At 42.7% G+C, this 19,174-nt stretch overlaps 1 protein-coding gene across 1 annotated transcript; it reads right to left on the bottom strand.

The window, feature by feature from the left end:
* Positions 1-14,941: 14,941 nt before the first annotated feature.
* On the bottom strand, positions 14,942-16,895 carry LOC136830394 (uncharacterized). The gene is made up of 4 exons (XM_067089929.1): positions 16,798-16,895; positions 16,198-16,423; positions 15,922-16,013; positions 14,942-15,698 (listed from the first exon to the last, which is right to left on the bottom strand). The coding sequence occupies exons 1-4, from the start codon at positions 16,893-16,895 to the stop codon at positions 14,942-14,944; spliced, it is 1,173 nt and encodes a 390-aa protein (XP_066946030.1).
* Between the last annotated feature and the right edge of the window lie 2,279 nt (positions 16,896-19,174).

The following is a 19,174-nucleotide window of genomic DNA, read 5'->3' as shown; positions in this document are numbered from 1 at the left end:
ATTTGAAAGATTCGTGCTATAAATACTTTCTCAGCCTAATCTTATTTCGTCCTCATGTGCATACCATGTCTTCATTACTTCTATTTTTTCTGGTTATCTGTCTAGATGTATGATGCATTCTATCAAGCAAGCTCTGCAAATCTTGTGGTGCTCTGCTGATTAAGACAGCATTATTTGCATATTCAATTCTACTCCAATCTAAACCTCATCCGCCTTCGGCAAATTTTTTTCATTATAAAATGTAATAACTTACATGATTTTGTTCGTTGATTTGAATAGGATCATAGGGTTATAACAATTAGAAGAAAAACTAAAAACATTTAATAGAAGTTTTTGGTAACTTGACTTAATGCATTAAATCAGTATTGTGAGAAACAATGCCAGACGGAAGGTGATTTGCTTTAAATGAAAAATATGGTTCTTGAAAGTGATAAATCTTTATACCGGAGTGGAACATATTAAAAAAACTTGGGTAACAGAAGCATCCGTACTGTTAACCACTGAAAATATTGAAAAACAAAAAACTAGCTTACCTGCGATTTCGTTGAAAAGAAAAGCATGATAGGCGCTCATACAGTAATTGAAAGCTGGGATGTAACCAACAAGATTTCTCAGAGAATGAACTTAGCGATAACGAGCCAAGTCGATACATTGTTAAAGTTAATGAAAAGCCAAATAAGATAATGGAAAGCCAAGGCTTTAGTTTCAAACGAAGTGTGTTTTCCAGTAACACGGCAGGCTTAAACTTCGAAGAAATGCAACATCAAAAGCCTCGGTGGGAATACTTTGGTAGAGAGAGCAGGGCGAAGGGTCAGATGATGAAAAGTATGGAAAATTATTATTTTAAAGGCACCTCCGTACATGTGCTAACAGACAAATCCATACAAATGCTATGAAAGTTGAACGAGTCATCAGAAACCAAGAAAAATATTACTTTTATTTTTTTGTCTTACTTGACGGATTTTTCCTACGATTGAAGCCCATCGTCCAGCGATTTAGGACACCGAGAGATTTTGAAAATCGGTTATTTATAGAACGCATAAGGCTATGGTTACAGTGGATCCGAATTCGGACGAAAAATTTTCGTCCGAATTCGTTGAAATTTTCGTCGAACTGTGTGGTTTCAGTGCCTCCGTCTATTCGGACGAATCTCGTCAGTTGGTGAGAAGTAAAGTGAGTGATAGGATGGAAGATCTGTACCTCTTGGAAAGTCCTCTGTTAAAAATCTTACTGTTTGGAAGAACTGAGAATGTGAATCCATTATTCACTACAAGAAACACGGACGGCGAGCACCATAAACTTTTTCCAGAACTTCTAAGGCAACCGAATAAGTTCCATGAGTATCATAGAATGACACCACATACATTTTTTACATCTTAATGCAATCGAAGATTGCATGAATCAATTTCTCCTTTAAATCCACAGACTCCTCTTTTTCAAAAACTTCTCTAATAAGCTGCTCCACATCCATGCCTGATGAAGGGTAGTTCGTGACTGTTCGGACGAAAAAAACAAAATTTTTGAAACGCCAAATTGTTCGTCGAAGTCGTCCGAAAAGATGCTGCCAGTGTAACCACTTCCTATGTATTCCATTATTTTGATTGTTCGTCCGAATTCGGACGAAAAATTTTTCGTCCGAATTCGGATCCACTGTAACCATAGCCTAAGGCTACGGTTACTATGGATGCGAATTCTGACGAATATTTGTTCTGACGAGTTCTGACGAATTCGAAGAAAAAACAAAGGCATGCATTCCAATGAGAGTGTTTACAGTGGCAGCAACGAGCACGTCAGAACACGTACGAAGTCGTCAGAACCATTTGAGCGTTCAAACAAGTTTGATTTTTCATGCGACCTGCGTCTGTTTTGGTATTTTTGTGCATTGAATTTAGATTGATTTTATTATTCCACCATGGATAACGATAAATTGATCAGCCTTGTGTACGAGAACAGGTGTTTGTGGGATATGAGAGAGACAAAAATTACCATAACAGATATTTCTCGGCAAAAGTGGGAGAAGATTGCTACAGAACTCAACACTAGCAGTAAGTACAATTTTTATTTTGATGTGGGGTTAACATTTTTAAGCAATTAAAAGTAATTGGGACATAATTTACTATTACAGAATTTCTTGCATATTACTTGCTGTAATTAACGGTAAATGATGTATAATATAATTAATTATATATGTTTTTAGTAAAGAACTAGATAACTTTGCGGACTTTCAAGAAAAAATATTGGTCAAGTTCATCCATCTTTGCTGGGCGGCAGAAACGTAATGACTATCAGAGTATCAGAAAACGCATACAGTGTAACCACCTTGTTCTGACGAGGTTTCTGACGTATTCGTCAGAAGACATTTTCGTCAGAATTCGCATCCATAGTAACCGTAGCCTAAGCCGTCAACCTGAGGCACCATTTGTCATCCATGGTGCGTTTCTTACGCAACTTTTTGAGCAGATCGTGAATTATGTGCAACTATTTGAATAGGGCTTAATCCACACATTTTCAAATGCCGCGTTGTATAAAACCAGGAAATTCGTTTAGTGGGCGGTATGAATCGTGTGTTCCAAGGAAAAGTCCTGCATCGTATGTAACTTTTTACATGAAATTCGATTGGATGAACCTGTTATCATTTTTATTTAGTTAATTATACAGTATACATTTTGCATGTGGTAAAAGGGTTCTTATTATCAGGACAAATTTATCGTTAAAATTTTAAATTAATCTTTTTTCCTTAGCTTATCACATGTTTTGTGTCGTTATATCGCTAATTTGTCATCTTTGCTCTTTGTGGAAGATGATATACAGTAGGATACAGGTGCTGACTTGTGTACTGGTAAACAATCCAGTGGGCTCGTAGTTAGTTGGAAACGTCGTGTCTCTCAAACATGTGACGTAGTACGGAGAGATTTACATTTCACTACATGGTATCTTTGACGAAGGGGTTGGTGTCAATTTAAATATAAAAAAGTTTAAATGTAGTTTTGTTGCTCTTTACGACTGTAATTTTTTTAGCGCTTCTAATAGCTTTTGGATGTTTAACTTCTTTTATGAATGTATTTTAAGGTCTTTATTTTTTCGGAAGAAAAATATGAAATGTTTGATATTTAAAATGTATAGATGAATGATATTTTCATCTATACTCGTGAGATTTTGCATCTGATGTCTTCTTTGTTTTGTATTTTATTGAAATGTGCGGTTCCATTTATCTAGTTGTCTTTCGTTATATTCCATATAGTTTCATCGGGGTAATATACACACACCGCACATACAGTACTTTGTTACTAATTTTTATGTATGTACCCAAGTTATGAACACATTTTGACGTTTTTAGATTTGTTATGGACTAATGCACACATATAATACATACATACATATATATATATATATATATATATATATATATATATATATATATATATATATATATATATATATATATATATATATATATATATATATAAACAGTATATATATATATATATATATATATATATATATATATACATACATATATATATATATATATATATATATATATATATATATATATATATAAATATATTTATACATACATACATATATATATATATATATATATATATATATATATATATATATATATATATATATATATATATATATATATATATATATATAATCTTGCCATTGTGTCCATGGTTTTCATGTAAATTTCTTCAGTTCCAATAAATGATATCGGCGTCAATGACCTTAGTTGTCTTGATGCCAGAGAACCTATAGCAAACAACCAATTTCCCATACGGATTCCAGTGCGTGTACAGCAACAGTGTATACATTTCTCGTGCGTTCTGGCAATGATTTTTATTTTTAATACGTAAGTTTTGTTCAGCGACTTTGATCCTGACACTTTTCATTGATTTACTGCAGTCTTCTTTCATAAATCAAATGATTTTCAGTTCTGTGCACAAGTGTATCCTAACTTTGGAGTTGGGATTACAGAAGTATTCATTTTTCAGTTTATTTTCCTCCTTTTGAATACTATGCTGGTAGTAACACTATGTCGTGTTTTGTTAGGTTAACTTTTATTCCATTTATTTTGTTTACATTTGGTAAAAAAAAAAAAGGATTGAATTTTTGTAGTCTAAATCAGCCATTCATGTCATTGTTATGGTCTCAAAGAATGTCTCTCGTTGATTTTTCACTGAACAGTTTGTTCTGTAAAACTGAAGAGGGAAACTTCATTTTCAGCTGCTCATAATAAAGACTATCTGTTATCTGCGTTTAAATGCAACATTAAAATCAACGAGAAATGGATTATGTTCGAAATTGTACAAATTTTGTTCGTAGGGTTTAATTATACTCGTTTGAGTAACTTAATTCTTTTTTCCCATCACCAGCTCATTCCCTTTTTGTAAATTAATGCCCTGCATAGCGCGAAGTGAAAGTAATTTTGTCTAGGACGGCTTTTTGCCCTCCAGAGAGGACCATTAAAGGGAGGAACGCAACCGATACACATCATAGATGGCTCCCAAGATCCACCTAATGTCCAGAGCTTATGATAAAAAAAAAAAACATGCAATATAGGGATAATAGGACAATGGAAACAACTCACTCTTGTCTCAGACTCACTTTCACACCAAAACCCAGTCACTTATCCATTCCAGTTTGTCAATTTATCAACTTAAGCTTCTCTTTCATCATACAAATTGATTGTTGCTGTCAACGAGTTATTTTTTCCAGCGTACTGTACATCACTGAGATCCTTCAACATCATATCTTTCTTAAAACACCCTATATTGCATGCTTTATTATTTTAAAAATCTCAAGGTAATAATTACGGAATATATGATTTAAGCAGCTTAAATATGGTGTTAGTATTTTTTTCTTGTTAAAGAATTCCACTATGTTGTTCCAGGACAACATTGTGCATCATAGCCTATATGAAAATAATATTATGTGGCAATACAAATACATCTTCCTTTTGAGTCTTTCGTGTTTTATTTCCCTAAAAAATAACTGACCCGGCAAATCTTTGGTATATAGTTCCTTAAGCATAAAATAAAAAATAATCTTAAAGACAATAAATATAAAATTAAACATTTTCATTTAGTTTTCCCCGTAACAAGTTTATACTCTTCCTTACAATAAACACGAAATTACAAATTCTCGGTGCTACAATGAATCAAAGTTGTATGCATTTCTAAGGCAATGTACAAATCCATTTGGTGCGTAATAGGTTACTCCTAAAAAAATTATTCTGAAAATAATACGCAATAAGAATAGTTCCTGTGCTGGGTACTGTATGGTCCTTTTTAGCTTTTGCTCTGTACAGCTCATCAACATCCACTGATGGCCTATTTTTTCAAGGGCCTTTCCTTTAAGTATTAAGCATTCTGATACTTCTTTTTCATTTGTGCATCAGAGAGCATATTGCAGCTAGAAACGCGATTCAGTTTAAGTGTCCCAAGTGAACAAAACCCTTCCTGTTTCCATAGTGTAATTTAAAGAAGGGGGCTGTTGAACCAGTTGTCAAAGTATACTTTATGCCATATTCCTTTTGGTATTTGCTGAAGGAGATCAAGGATAACATTACTGGAAGCTGTCAGATCTTATTGACCTGGGACAAGCCCTATCTTTCCTGTGTAAATTTTAAAGTTGTAAATTAAACCATCAATACCTGACAGAACAAAGATCTTATATCCCCACTTCTTAGGTTTCTTTGGATTACAGGTTCTCATAACTGAGTTTCCCTCGAAAGCAACAATTTGTTCATCGGTGGGAAGTTTTTCAGCAGGAACGGTGCTTGAAAATTTTGAGGTGATCATGTCAGATATGGACCTTATTTTGTAAAATTTGTCTTGACAATCATCTGGACGACTCAGGTAATCATTACACAGTGAAGATTTCTCTTTGTAGCCTCAAATCTTTGAAGAGGCATAACATCTGCTACTGTGGGGTACCTCAGGTGACAACTCCAGTACAATCTAGCTCTTTGAGGTTTTACTGTGTTCATTATGTACAACATACCAGAAAACTTTTCCAGCTCACTCATTGTCAAATTCAGTACTTTGTTAGGATCATTTTGAATTGTATATCTGTTTGACTCTTCAGCTAACTGTTCTTCCATGTTGTTGTCAAGCAAGTCCTCAAAATACTTTACAGAGCTTCTGACTGTACCCTCATTGGCATATTCTTGGCCTATAAACACTTCTTCCATAAATTATATCGTCTGGTATTTTAGTCTTCCATATAACTTTTCTACCTTCTATTTTTCCTGTAACAGGGCTGCTTGGATCATCATCTTCACTTTCTTCATCAACTGTATCATCGTCGGGACTTGGGACTTACAAATCAGTATCATAATTGTCATCTTTGCTGTCTAAATTTTCATCCTCAGAGTCCTCTGATACGCTTGTTTCATGCCCTTGACCATAAAATTTTGAAATATCCATGTTTCATACCTCTGGAAAAGGTTTCACTAAGTATCCATTTGTTACTTGAACGTGCACTAACATTCATTATACACACACCATCATGTGGTGGTATATATTGTTCCCTCAAATACACAAGCATTCTGCACCTAAAGTGCATAATGTTGCTCCAAATACGCAAGCATACTGTGCCTCAAGTACATAATGTTGCTTCAAATACACAGTCATACTGCATGTATTCGCCTCAAGTGAAAGAGGCTAATGGTGCTATTGCAAAATTGTTTGAATGTATAAATAAGCACTTATGTATTTGGATGCATCACAATTCTTGTCACTGCACGTCATCATGAACCAGTTTCCCATCAAGGAAGGTAACCCTTTCAAGAACTCTTGCAAAAAATGTTTAAGCAAGCAACTAAAGCTACAGTAGTCAGGCCTTCGATCACCGCTGAACCTTCAGTAACCCACTTCCCACACATGGAACAACCTTCTCACGTAAGCTGCATCAACTTCTAAAAATACCGTTCTCACCCATTGAGTATTCATCTGATTCTGAATAAAAGTCATATCTATCTATGAACTGCTGTGTTTCCTTAAATATGGATTTGCTGCTTACAAGCCTTCTGTTTGGGTAAATATAACGTATTCTATTGTAGCGTTTACTATTATTTTTTTTTTTTCAGTTAAACCCACTGTGTATTGGAATTGCCACTTTTTGCTTTTCATCATGTGTCAGTCTATTGTTGTTTTCCTCTTGTTTCCTAACAATGTGCAGTGTTACATCAGCTATAATCACATAAAAATGCAATACATCCAAAGCATTCCTTATACCTAGTTGTGTACAGTCATGCTGATAATGATGCAAACATATAGTCAGTATTCTTTGTTTTTACATTAACCCTTCAATTATCTAGTTTAACCTAATCTCGAGCTAGACATTATCTGGAAGGACCCAAAACATACATACATGCAAACAAACAAAACACACACACACACACTCACATATATATATATATTTTATATATATATATATATATATATATATATATATATATATATATATATATACATATATATATATATATATATATATATATATATATATCAACTTTTCACTTACACAATTGTTCTGTGCATTAATACAAGTACTAACAGGACCTCGTTAAAACTTTTGCTACCTTGAATAATCTCAGCTACATACCATGCAGTTTTAATGAGGTCCTGTTGGTATATATATGTTTGTATATATAAATATATATATATATATATATATATATATATATATATATATATATATATATATATATATATATATATATATATATATATAAGTGTTCAAAATTAGAGCCCGCCCCCTCTACAGCATAAACTAAAATTGATATGGACAAAAATAAAAAGTAATTCAGAACAGGTATTTACTTAAGTTTCTCTCTGAGTATTTAATATTTTGTGTGGCCTCCATCTGCCTGTACCACAGCCTGCATTCTTGAGGGTATGATTTCAGCAAATCACGAAAAAAAGCTGAGACTCAAACTCCATTTCCCTGAGCACTTCGGTCACCTCTCTTCACAGGTCGTCGAGGCTTGGTATACCAACATAGTTCACTGTGCGCGCTTCAACACGATCCTTTAAGATACTACCAATGTTTTCACACACATTAAGGTCAGGAGTTACCTGGAAATTCACTTGACGAGAAGAAATCGATACCACTGTTTCAAAGCAGCTCCTGTATCTGAAGAGCCTTGAAACATGGTGCCTTATCATGCAAAAACGTGACTTCTTCAACAGATAACGCATTTTCAGGATCTCTGAGGAAAGGAAATACTCTACCAGTAAGCACAGTTTCTCTGAAGTATTTGCCATTCCATGACTTTCCTTTTCTTTGATGATCAACATTAACCGTTTGGCTGTGAAACAGAAAAATTCCAAAACATTCAGGAAATTTCACAACTTGGCGATAGCTCACGTCAATGATATCATCAACTTTCCAGCCCAAATGATGTCATTTTATGATTTGGCTTCCTGACTGTGTAAATAAAGGAATTCATCTGATGCGGCAACATGGAGAAAAGTCAGCTTCATCCCAGAAATGAACCACAAAACCATGCACGGTCTTCTCTCTGTTGCTGAGTGATGTTGGGCTTGCTGATAACATGAAATGGCTTGATATCAGATTTTTTCAACTCACGATATACAGCACTATAACTTCTCTTCTTTCCCCTTTTTGTTTGTAGTTCAAGCGCCAATTTACGTAAAGACTTTCTTGGTCTACCCACTGCCTCAGCTATGATGTCTTTTGACTCCTGAGAAAGGACTTCAGGCCTTCAAGATTCTCACTCTTTTGCGATGACAGTTATATGGATTTTTGTTCCAGTTTCTTTTAACAAAGTTCATCTCTTTTAATGCATTTAGCTATCCAGGAACGTGAAATGAAGCATGTGCCAGCATCCTGGCCTCTCTGAAGGTTATAGCCGGATTCGGTCAATCCGTCTGATTTCCTCCAGTCGTTAGCCATGGCTGTATCTAACTCCGCCACTCAGTCTGAAAATACAAGAAATGTAAAATGAAAAATAGCTTAATAGAAACTTAAAATAATGTACTTGGAGACAGGCTATAGCAGAAAACTTCATAACCTTCCATTTGTTCTGTGGAGGGCGGCTCTAATTTCAGAAACACCCGATATGTATATGTATATATATATATATATATATATATATATATATATATATATACATATATATATATATATATATATATATATATATATATATATATATATATATATAGAGAGAGAGAGAGAGAGAGAGAGAGAGAGAGAGAGAGAGAGAGAAACCAAATATATATATATATATATATATATATATATATATATATATATATATATATATATATATATATATATATATATATATATATATATATATATATATATAATATATATACATATTATTAAGGTTTCAATCTGACCTACTTACTGCTTTCCTTGCTCAGGGATCCAATCCGGGCGTCTAGCTGTAGAACAGGGAACTTACTATGAAACCTTGTCACTCTGACTGCAATTGCTAGGTCAGGTGGAAATTTAAATAGAAAAATAGTTGGGCTGAGGGCCATATTTCAACAAGGAACTGTTGCAGATAAACACTTGAGTTTACTTTAAATGGAATATATTTACAATTAAACATGTCAATCAGAAGAATGGGGAATGACAGGCAGATGAAGTAGTGTTCTGCCACGTGGTTAAATAATTCAGCAATTGTTCAAATATTGAAGAATCTAAGGGAAATCCGCTTGAAGAGGATACAGAAGAATTGATTGCAGTGGTAATGCCATGGCAAGAAGCACAATACAACCAGTTGTTTCCACAGCTAGCGACACTGCCTGCAATTAGAGAATGCAAGCAGTTAGGTACGGAAAATTATAACGACATAGGGCGAATCGAGGATTGCAGATATGGTGCCAAGATAACTCGATTCTGGTGCGAGATGCTTACGTTAAAATGTCGCACTGGACTAACTGAGTCAGGACTTTGTGAGAAATCGCACTTCAGAAAAGAAAATGAAAATCAGTCAAAGATTAAGGTTATGTGACCATTGAAATAACCCCAAATCAGGGACATGACCTTAAAATGGAGCAATGGAGGGCCTCATCAAAAATTCACCAGAAATGGAGGGATGAGTTTAATGGGACTGCACTGGTAAGTGACTAAGGGGCCAAAAGATGGCCACATGGGGTCAGCTCAGTAAGGAGCATGCGAGGGGATGTGTGTTGGGTCTGCTATTGATAGTCTGCTACCGATAGTGTTCTGAGGCAGAAGCGGCTGACTGCCCCCTTTTTATAATCTTGGCAGCTTATTTTCCTGTTCATTTCAGAGAGCACTAGGATCGCTGGCATCTTGCCTCAGGGGTCAAGATGGAGATGCAGTCACGTGTCGCGACCTCTTTTTTTATGTCAAGACCTCTGACATCCCATGTTCGCCAGTTGCTAGGGGGCACTTAACTTTCCTGGTGGGTTCTGGAAGGCTTTCGTCTCTTTCATCTTTATCTGAAAGGAGGTACGTTACGTAGCCTAGTTACATTACACTGCAAGTTAAATTCATTTACCTCTCACACTGTTACGTTAAAGCAGCATTATAGCAAATTCAAAATTAAAGAATTCTATGAACTAATATTTCATAAGTCTAGGTAACAACACGGAGAATAATGATAGAATTAGTACGGCGTTAATCCTAAGGTTATTCATGTACTTACTTAGTAACACTACCTTGACAGTCCAAAGTCATGCTGTCAGGGTGCCTTGAGGAGGCATTACAACAAAGTATTCGTGGGCTTATGTTAGGTGATGCCACGATACTTGTACACAGCTAAGTACAATGAAGAGCAGTCAAGTATATAAAGTACATGGGCTTTGCGAGTCACAGACTGAGACTTAAATTACAAGGAAAATATATGACAGATGCAAGAGTAAGTAGAATTTATGATTAATATACCAGAATTATATTTCTTAGCCTATGAAAGATGGCTAGGTTCATTCTTTAGCGCCGGAAGGGCATTAAAAGGCAGTCAAAGGGCGCGACCCCTCTGGCAGGAGCATCTGCCAATGGCGACAGTAATGGCACTGTGCCAGGAGTGGCACTCATGCGGTTGAGGCCTGATGGCTCTGTTATATTCAATTTAGAATGTACCATGCCTTTGTAGGCATGAAAAAGGAAGTCAAAGTACTTACAATGTTTAAAGAGTCTGGCAATTACTCTGCATTGGCAGAGTGGGAAGCAAAGTAAAATGAGGGGGCCGTTTATAAGACTTTTACAAAAAGGATTCATGAATGGGCAAGATTGCCAAGAAAATAACAATTCAGAAGATTGGAAAGAAAAAGAAAAACGATCAAAGTGGCCGAAGGAAACATTACAAGAAGTTAAAAAACAAAGTTATAAGAAGAATAAACAGGGGAAGGAACCCGGCATCCTCCTCTGGATAGAGGTGCCAAAGTTCTTTGTAAGATAAAGGTAAAGCACTGTGCTGGAGAGTGCTAGTGCGATGAAAACTTAATGGCTCTCATTGGGCTACCTGGAGTTATCTGTGCCCGTGCCTTTCTTCTGTGGACCTCCTAGGTAGGGGAATCGGTGGAACCGAGTCCGAGGAAGAAGTAGAAGTGCCACCTGTTCTGGCCTCTTTGGCAGTCAAAGTAGGGGCATTTGTTACAAGCTCAACTACTAGTCGTCACAGTTCCTTGAGTTCAACGGCCATTTGAGACATGGTAGAATCCTTATTCATGGTCTTGTCTGCGGGGACTGGGGAAGAGAGGAAGAAGGCGTGGTGGGCGTGAGAGGCTTGCAGGCACCATGACCAGCTCAGGCACGGGTTGCGAGGCCACACCTTTGGGAGAGCTTCAGCTGTGCTCAAGAGGAATCCAGAGGGGACCGAAGTAGACTGTGGATTGGCTCTCGCACCGGCACTGGTAGCAGTGCCAAGCCAGAGGGCGAGAGGCGACCCAGACTGGGATCCCTCAGAGGAAGATCTATTGTGTGCTCTGGCACTGGCACTAAGGCAGGCTCAGACACAGGAATTAAAGTGTGAATTTCGTCGACATTCGCGATGGGCGGAACATGGCACTGTCCAGGACACTCAGGTGACACTGGCAGAGATTTTGCGTTAAGTTTCGGATCTCTGGAAGGGAGATTCAGGGAGTGCCTTGGCACTGGCACTGGGGCAGGGCCTAGCACTGGAATGAGATCTGTTAAAGGCTTGTCACTCTAAATGGCCAGAGCTTGGCACTGCTCAGGGTGCGCAAGTGGCACTGGCAGTGGGTTTAAGGCAAAGTTGGGATCTCTGGAAGGGAGATCTGTGGCGTGCTCAGGCACTGGCATTAGGGCAGGGCCTGGCACAGGAACTGGATTTGTCAGGGGCTCGACGGTCGAGATGGTCGGAGCCTGGCACTGCTCAGGGCATGCAAGTGGCACTGGCAGCGGGTTTAAAGCAAGTCCTTGCAGACTCTTGTTGTTTGATTTCGTTTTGGAGGGGTTAGGACCCCTGGATTTTTGTAAATTAGGAGGAGACCGGAGGTCCTGTCCTAGGAGATCATAGCCTCCAGGAAGGTAAGTAGCTACTGCAAGAGTGCAGATTTTAGATCGTTGAGGTCTTGTGACCCCTAATTTGATGGTGGTGAGAATCATCTTCATCATATTGATACTCTCCATTGTGACAAGTCTCCGTCTGTCAATGGTGGCCCCATAGGGGACCTTGTCTTCCCTTATGAGGGAGACAAGTGTCATGGAAAGCTGTGACCTGGCAGGCGGAGTATTTACCTCAGGGAGGTGCCACAGATATAGGACCTTCGGCTGGAGGGCCTAAGGTTTTAGGATTTGTAACTGCCAAAGCAATGGCGGGTGATTTTGTTTTACTAGGGCATTTTGCCCATAGGGCAGAGTGCCCCTGAACCTTACAAGCTGCGCAATAATTCTTACTGTAATCCTTGCTTGGCACTGTACCATTGGAGGGAGCAAGCCCCTTGTTCATCCCAGAGCCAGACATGACTCGGTTTAGCATGGTCCCATTAGGGGACTTAGTGGGAGTGTCTGGCTGATTCTCAGCCTTCAAGCGGCACTGTTCAGTGGAGTGCCCTGATCTTTTACAATAGCCACACACGGGCTTCTTCTGAGAATGTCCATTCTTGGCAGGTTGCTGACCAGAAGCAGGAGAAGAGGGCCAAATCTTATGGTCCCAGGAACTTACTGCAGGATGGTGAGTATCCCAGTGGTCTGCCAAATGGCAGCACTCATCTATGTTTACGTCGTCTTTTCTTCTAAATTACTCGTTAATCTCCTCCTTCCTGCCCCTGAACCACACTCTGCTACCATTTGTTGATCGTGTATACCAGTGTGGCAAGAGGAATCAAAGGCAGACATAAAAAACTGACTTTATTTACCTCGGAGATCCGACCTACCAAGTGCCTACTCCTCAAATACATGACTTATTTGAGGAGTAATGAAAGGCTGGTTTAGTAATCAACCTTAGAAAGAGTGATTTTGCCCAAGTAAAAGTTCTATACTTGGGGCATGAAATGGGTTTAGGTGAATATTACTCCTAAACAAGCGAATGTAGAAGCCATTATAGGCTTTCCTGCTCCTCAAAATAGATGGGGTATTAGGAGGTTTTTGTGGACGGTTGGACATTATCATAGATTTATAAAGAAGTTTCTGACATAGCATCCCCATTAACCAGTGTACTGAAAAAGAATGAAAAATTTGTTTGGGATGATAGCTGTTAGATATCGTTTATGAACTTGAAGTTAGCTCTCATCAGTTATTCCTTACTACGATCACCTGATTTTTCTTTGTCCTTTTCATTAGCAACAGATGCTAGTGATTTGGGAATAGGAGCTGCTCTTTTGCAGGCTGATGAGGAGGGAATTAAACATCAGTTTAAAGAAGTGCAAAAAAAGAACGAGCAGGTAAAAGAGAACTGCTAATTTATTCATGATCCAGGTGGCTTATATAGCGGCAGACTGGCGTCTCGCCACAGAATACAATGGGAGCCTCAGTGACCTGAGGTCGATAATAAATAACAATAAATACAGCGATCAAGTACACTTTACAATGTGAAAATAGACAAAAGTGAAATTGGATACAATCTTGATGCCTGTGAAAGAAGAAACATACGATACACATTTGATAACAGGTAAACAAATATATACGTAGTTTAACTGATTGAATTTACGTGGCCTGGCACGTTAGGCATGACTAATTGTAGAGGCAAAGAAAATGGGACATCTCCACAGAAAACTTGCTCGGCAGAGACTTTACAAATGGCTTTACAGATGAGACTTTACAAATGACTTTACAGATGACTTTACAAATACTCCCCCCCCCCCAACTAAGATGTGGGTGATGTCTGATTAGTCAGTGTATCTGCTGGGGTGCTGAAGGGTGCCACGGCTGCGTGAAGACATCGGGGCACGCCCCTTTGTGTAGGGGTGCCTGACTGCGGGTATGGGTGGGCTTTTTCGGGGGCTGCTGGGTGCTGGGCCCCTTTCGAGGGCCTGGCTGCGGCGAAGGCTGACCAGGTGGAGGGTGCGATGCGGTGACGTCTGTGTCCTCCTCCAGGAGGGCGGGCTTGACCCGGTCTATTGACACCCAATCATTCCTCCCGTGAAGTGCGAGCAGAAACACTTTATTGTTCCGCTCCAGCGCGGAAGGGTCCCCTGTAGGGCCTGGTCAGTGGCGGGCAGGCGGCGTCATCCTGGCGAAGACGTGGGTGGTGGAGGCCAGACCGGGCGGCGTGAAGGTGGCCAACCTGTCTGTGTACGTCCGCTTGCAGGGGGTGAACTTGCCGACTATGTCGTGAAGCCTCTGGACCAATGGGTTGTGGCGATCCTCTGTCACAAGCTTGCCGGGACCACGAGGACTTGCCGTAGGTTTTCTCAGCTGCGGGGGGCACCGTCAGCCCTGGGAGTGGTTCTCAACTCGAGGAGGACCCATGGCAGCTTGTGCTTCCAGTCCTCGGCAGTGCAGCGGGCCATAAGGGACGCCTTCAGGGACCTGTGAAACCGCTCGACCAAGCCATTGGCCGGTGGGTTGTAGGCCGTGGTGGTGTGATGTGTTGTCCCCAGCAGCCGAGCCAGGCCGGACTACAATCGGACAGGAAGGCGGGACCCCTGTCGGTTGTGATGTGGTCTGGGATGCCGAAGCGGCTGACCCAACTGGAGAGCAGGGCCTCGGCACATGCGCTGGCGGTGGCTTCTTGCATTGGCGTGGCTTCGGGCCACCGCGTTGAGCATTCTACCACCGTCAGGAGGTATCTGGACCCGCCTGATGGGGGAAGGGGCCCGACGACGTCGATGTGAATGTGGCTGAAGTATCGCTCTGGCTGTGGGAACTTGCCTACCCCGGCCTCGGTGTAACGTCCCACCTTGCTGGTTTGGCACTGCAGGCACTGCCTCGCCCAGGTCCTCGCGTCTTTCTGCACTCTGTGCCAGACGAACTTCCCTGACAGCAGTTTGGCCGTCGTCCTGCCGGAGGGGTGTGAGAAGCCGTGGATGACGTCGAATACCTGGCGGCAGCGGGAGGTTGGCACCAGGGGCAGGGCTGGCTGGTACTGGCGTCGCCAGAGGAGACTTGGGCCCCCAGGAGCGAGGGGCATGCCCCGCCACTTCAGGGACATGATGGCAGTGCGGTAGGCTGGGGTCTCTGGGTCGGCGGCCTGTTCCCTGGCGAGGTCTTCGTAGTTGATCTCGAGCTGCACCACGTTTAGCTCGACTCTGGAAAGGCCGTCTGCCACAGGGTTCTTCCTGCCGGGGAGGTTCTTGATGGAGCAGGTGAACTCAGCAATGGCCGAGAAATGCCGCTGCTACCTGGAAGACCATGCGTCCCCCTGCTTGGTGAAGGCGTGTACCAGCAGCTGGTGGTCCGTGTAGATTGCCCTCCAGGAGGAACTTGAAGTGTCAAACTGCACGGTACACTGCGCAGAGTTCCCTGTTGAAGGTGCTGTAGCAGGCCTCTGCGGGGTTGAACTTCTTGCTGAAGAAGGCGATGGGCTGGGGGGTGCCGTCAATGACCTGCTCCAAGGCAGCACCACAGGCAACGTTGCTGGCGTCCGTCGTCAGCTGGAGGGGGGCGTTGGGATCCCAGTGGGCCAAGGCAGTTGACTTGGCGAGGGCGGCCTTCGTCAGGGAGAAGGCCTGCTGCTGGCTGGGTCCCCACAGCAAGGACTTTGGTTGGCCTTTCAGAGTTTCTGTCAGGAGGCCGTGATGTGTGCGACCTGGGGATGAACCTCCTGTATTAGTTCACCATCCCGAGGAACTCCTGGATGGCCTTGACGGAGGCAGGGATGGGGAACCTGGTGACAGCTGCGACTTTGGATGTGAGCGGGCAGACACCCTCCGGGGATACCTCGTGGCCCAGGAAGTCGGCTTTTTGGAAGCCGAAGGTGCACTTTTCGAAACGTACGATGAGGCTGTTCTCCTGTAGGTGCTGCAGGACTGCCCAGATGTGTTTCTCATGCTCACTGTGGGACCTGGAAAATATAAGGATATCATCTACGTAGCAGACGCAGAACTTCAGGTCCCCCAGGATGCTGTCCATGAGCCGCTGGAAAGTCGCCCCAGCGTTCCTCAGGCCGAAGGTGGAGAAGGTGAACACGTAGGACCCGAAAGGCGTGATGATGGCGGTCTTTGGTATGTCCTCTGGTGCGACTGGTACCTGAAAATAGGAATTTCAAGAGATCCAACTTAGTGAATATTTTGGCCCCGTGGAAGGAAGCCGTGAGGTCCTGCATGTTCGGCAGGGGGTAATGGTCAGGTTCCGTTGCGAGGTTAAGCCACCTGTAGTTGCCGCAGGGTCTCCAGGAGCCATCTGGTTTCTGCACCATGTGGAGGGGGGGAAGCCCACGGGCTGGAGGCCTTCTTGCAGATTCCCATCCGCTCCATTTCGGCGAATACGTTCTTGGCCTCCTGAAGGCGCGCGAGGAAGCCTATGGAACCTCGCATGTGCAGGGGACCCTTTGTCTTTATGGGATGGTAGATGCCATGTTTGGCTGGTGGCCCGGGGACTTGGCGGAGCTCAGGCCTGGCGTCTGGGAACTCCGTCAGCAGCTGTGAGTACTGGTGGGGCGGCGGAGCAGATGGTGGGTGCCTTGGGTCCTGTTGCCAATGGGAGGACTGGCAGGAGTCGGTGTCGAGGCGCTTCTGACCGGCGTCGACTGCCAGCCTGAAGTGGGCAAGAAATCCGCCCAGGAGGCGGGGTCGCTTGCGTCGCGACGGCGAAGTCCCAGGAATATCTCCGGCCAAGGATGGAGATCGACAGGTGCTTGGTACCACAGGAGAGAATGGGGTACCCGTTGGCAGCTGTCAGGAAGGTAGCCGGGTCCGGTTCTCGCTTGAGATCCTCTCTGGATGCCAGGAAGATTGATCTAACGGCCCCCGTGTCGACCAGCATCATCCTGCCGGAGGAGGTGTCACGGATGTAGAAGCCTACTGGTTCTGGGCCCCTGGGTTCTTCTGCTGCCATGGCAGCCTGTCCTGCTGGCCGCCTCCTCCCCCGTTTTTTGAACGGGCGAATGAACAGGGTGGCAGGCAGTTCCAGGCGTCCTTGCCAAACCGCCCGTGGTAGTGGCAAAGCCGGAGAATTCCACCTGTTGTGAGGTGCTGGGCGCCTCCTGGTGACAACATTGACCTCCTGCTCTGCGCCTTCCTCCTGCTGGATGGTGCTGACTGGTAGTGCGGGTGCTCGTACCCACTTTGTTGCCCTCATGGAGTCCGTCAGGTTCTGCACCGTGCAGATCAGGTCGTCGAGGGGCATGGCGTAGGGCTCAGGGATTTGTGTCCGGACCTCTGGGAGGAGCTGACGAAGGAGGAGCTCCTGCGACAGGCTTATTTCATTTTGTTTTCCAGTGCCATTGGTGTCTGGGAGGGTGAGAGGTCTTGAATCATGCCCCATGACTCCATGGCGCTCTGATCCTGCCGCAGGCTGCCCAGCGAGTCAAAGGCGCAGGCGGCCCACTCGGCGACCGGCAGGGAACATGCCTCGGTAGGGACTTCTTCAGAAGGTGGTAGGTGAGGCGGCGTGCGGCGGACACCACAGGACGAGCTTTCTGTAGATTTCCTCCAGCAGGGCGTTGAGTACTGTGTCCGCCTGCAGCACCTCATCGTTGAGTTCCGCCAGCCTGAACTGGCTCTCGATCCTGTACAGCCGTGCGATGGATTCCCCTGCGTGAGCAGCGGCAGTTTTATGGACAGGGCGACCTGTGATTGTCCTGCAGGGCAGGGCCCCGGGCAGGGGAGAGTGCGGGGCGCGGGCAGCGGTGTGGAGGAGCGTGAGAGCCTTGGTGCAGGGGCGGGCGCAGGTGATATAGGAGGGAGGTAGACATCTGAAACTGCGAGGTTAGCGGTTAACTGAACGAGGGAAGGGATGTCCATGTCCATGCTTGTTCTTTGCCCTCTTAACTGGAGTAGGGTACTCGCGCCAAAACGCACTTGGAAGCGCGCCGTGTGAGTCCGTTAATGACGCTGGTGATTTTGCCGACGAGTGTCAGCACGCCCAAGCGCTGGTTCAGCGCCGTAATTAGTCCGCTAAGGGTGTGAGTAAGTTCCTGAAGCCAAGACTGAGTCGCTGTATGGGTCCGCTAATGGCTTTGGGAACCACTCCAGGGTCACCACTTTAAGAGGTGCAAAAAAAAAATTAGCAAGTAAAAGAGAACTGCTAATTTATTCATGATCCAGGCAGCTTATACAGCAGCAGACTGGCGTCACGCCACAGAATACAATGGGAGCCTCAGTGACCTGAGGTCGATAATAAATAACAATAAATACAGTGATCGAGTACACTTTACAATGTGAAAATAGACAGTAGTGAAGTGGATACAATCTTGATGCCTGTGAAGGAAGAAACATACGATACACAATTGATAACAGGTAAACAAATATATACATAGTTTAAATGACTGAATTTACATGACCTGGCACATTAGGCGTGACTAATTGTAGAGGCAAAGAAAATGGGACGTCTCCACAGAAAACTTGCTCAGCAGAGACTTTACAAATGACTTTACAGATGAGACTTTAAAAATGACTTTACAGATGACTTTACACAGTAGCCTATTTCTCCAGGAAGTCGACACCTGCAGAAAGAAAGTACTCAACTATAGAGAAGGAGGCCCTATTCTTAATAAAGGCCATTGAACATCTTCACGGATCATAACCCACTTGTTTTCATTAACAAGCGTAAAAACAAAAACCATCCTATATTATATTGGAGCTTGCTCCTCCAA

The sequence above is a fragment of the Macrobrachium rosenbergii genome, chromosome 46, assembly GCF_040412425.1.
Source record: "Macrobrachium rosenbergii isolate ZJJX-2024 chromosome 46, ASM4041242v1, whole genome shotgun sequence".
NCBI classification, from domain to species: Eukaryota; Metazoa; Arthropoda; class Malacostraca; order Decapoda; family Palaemonidae; genus Macrobrachium; species Macrobrachium rosenbergii.
This window is presented reverse-complemented; position numbering and strand designations above follow the sequence as displayed.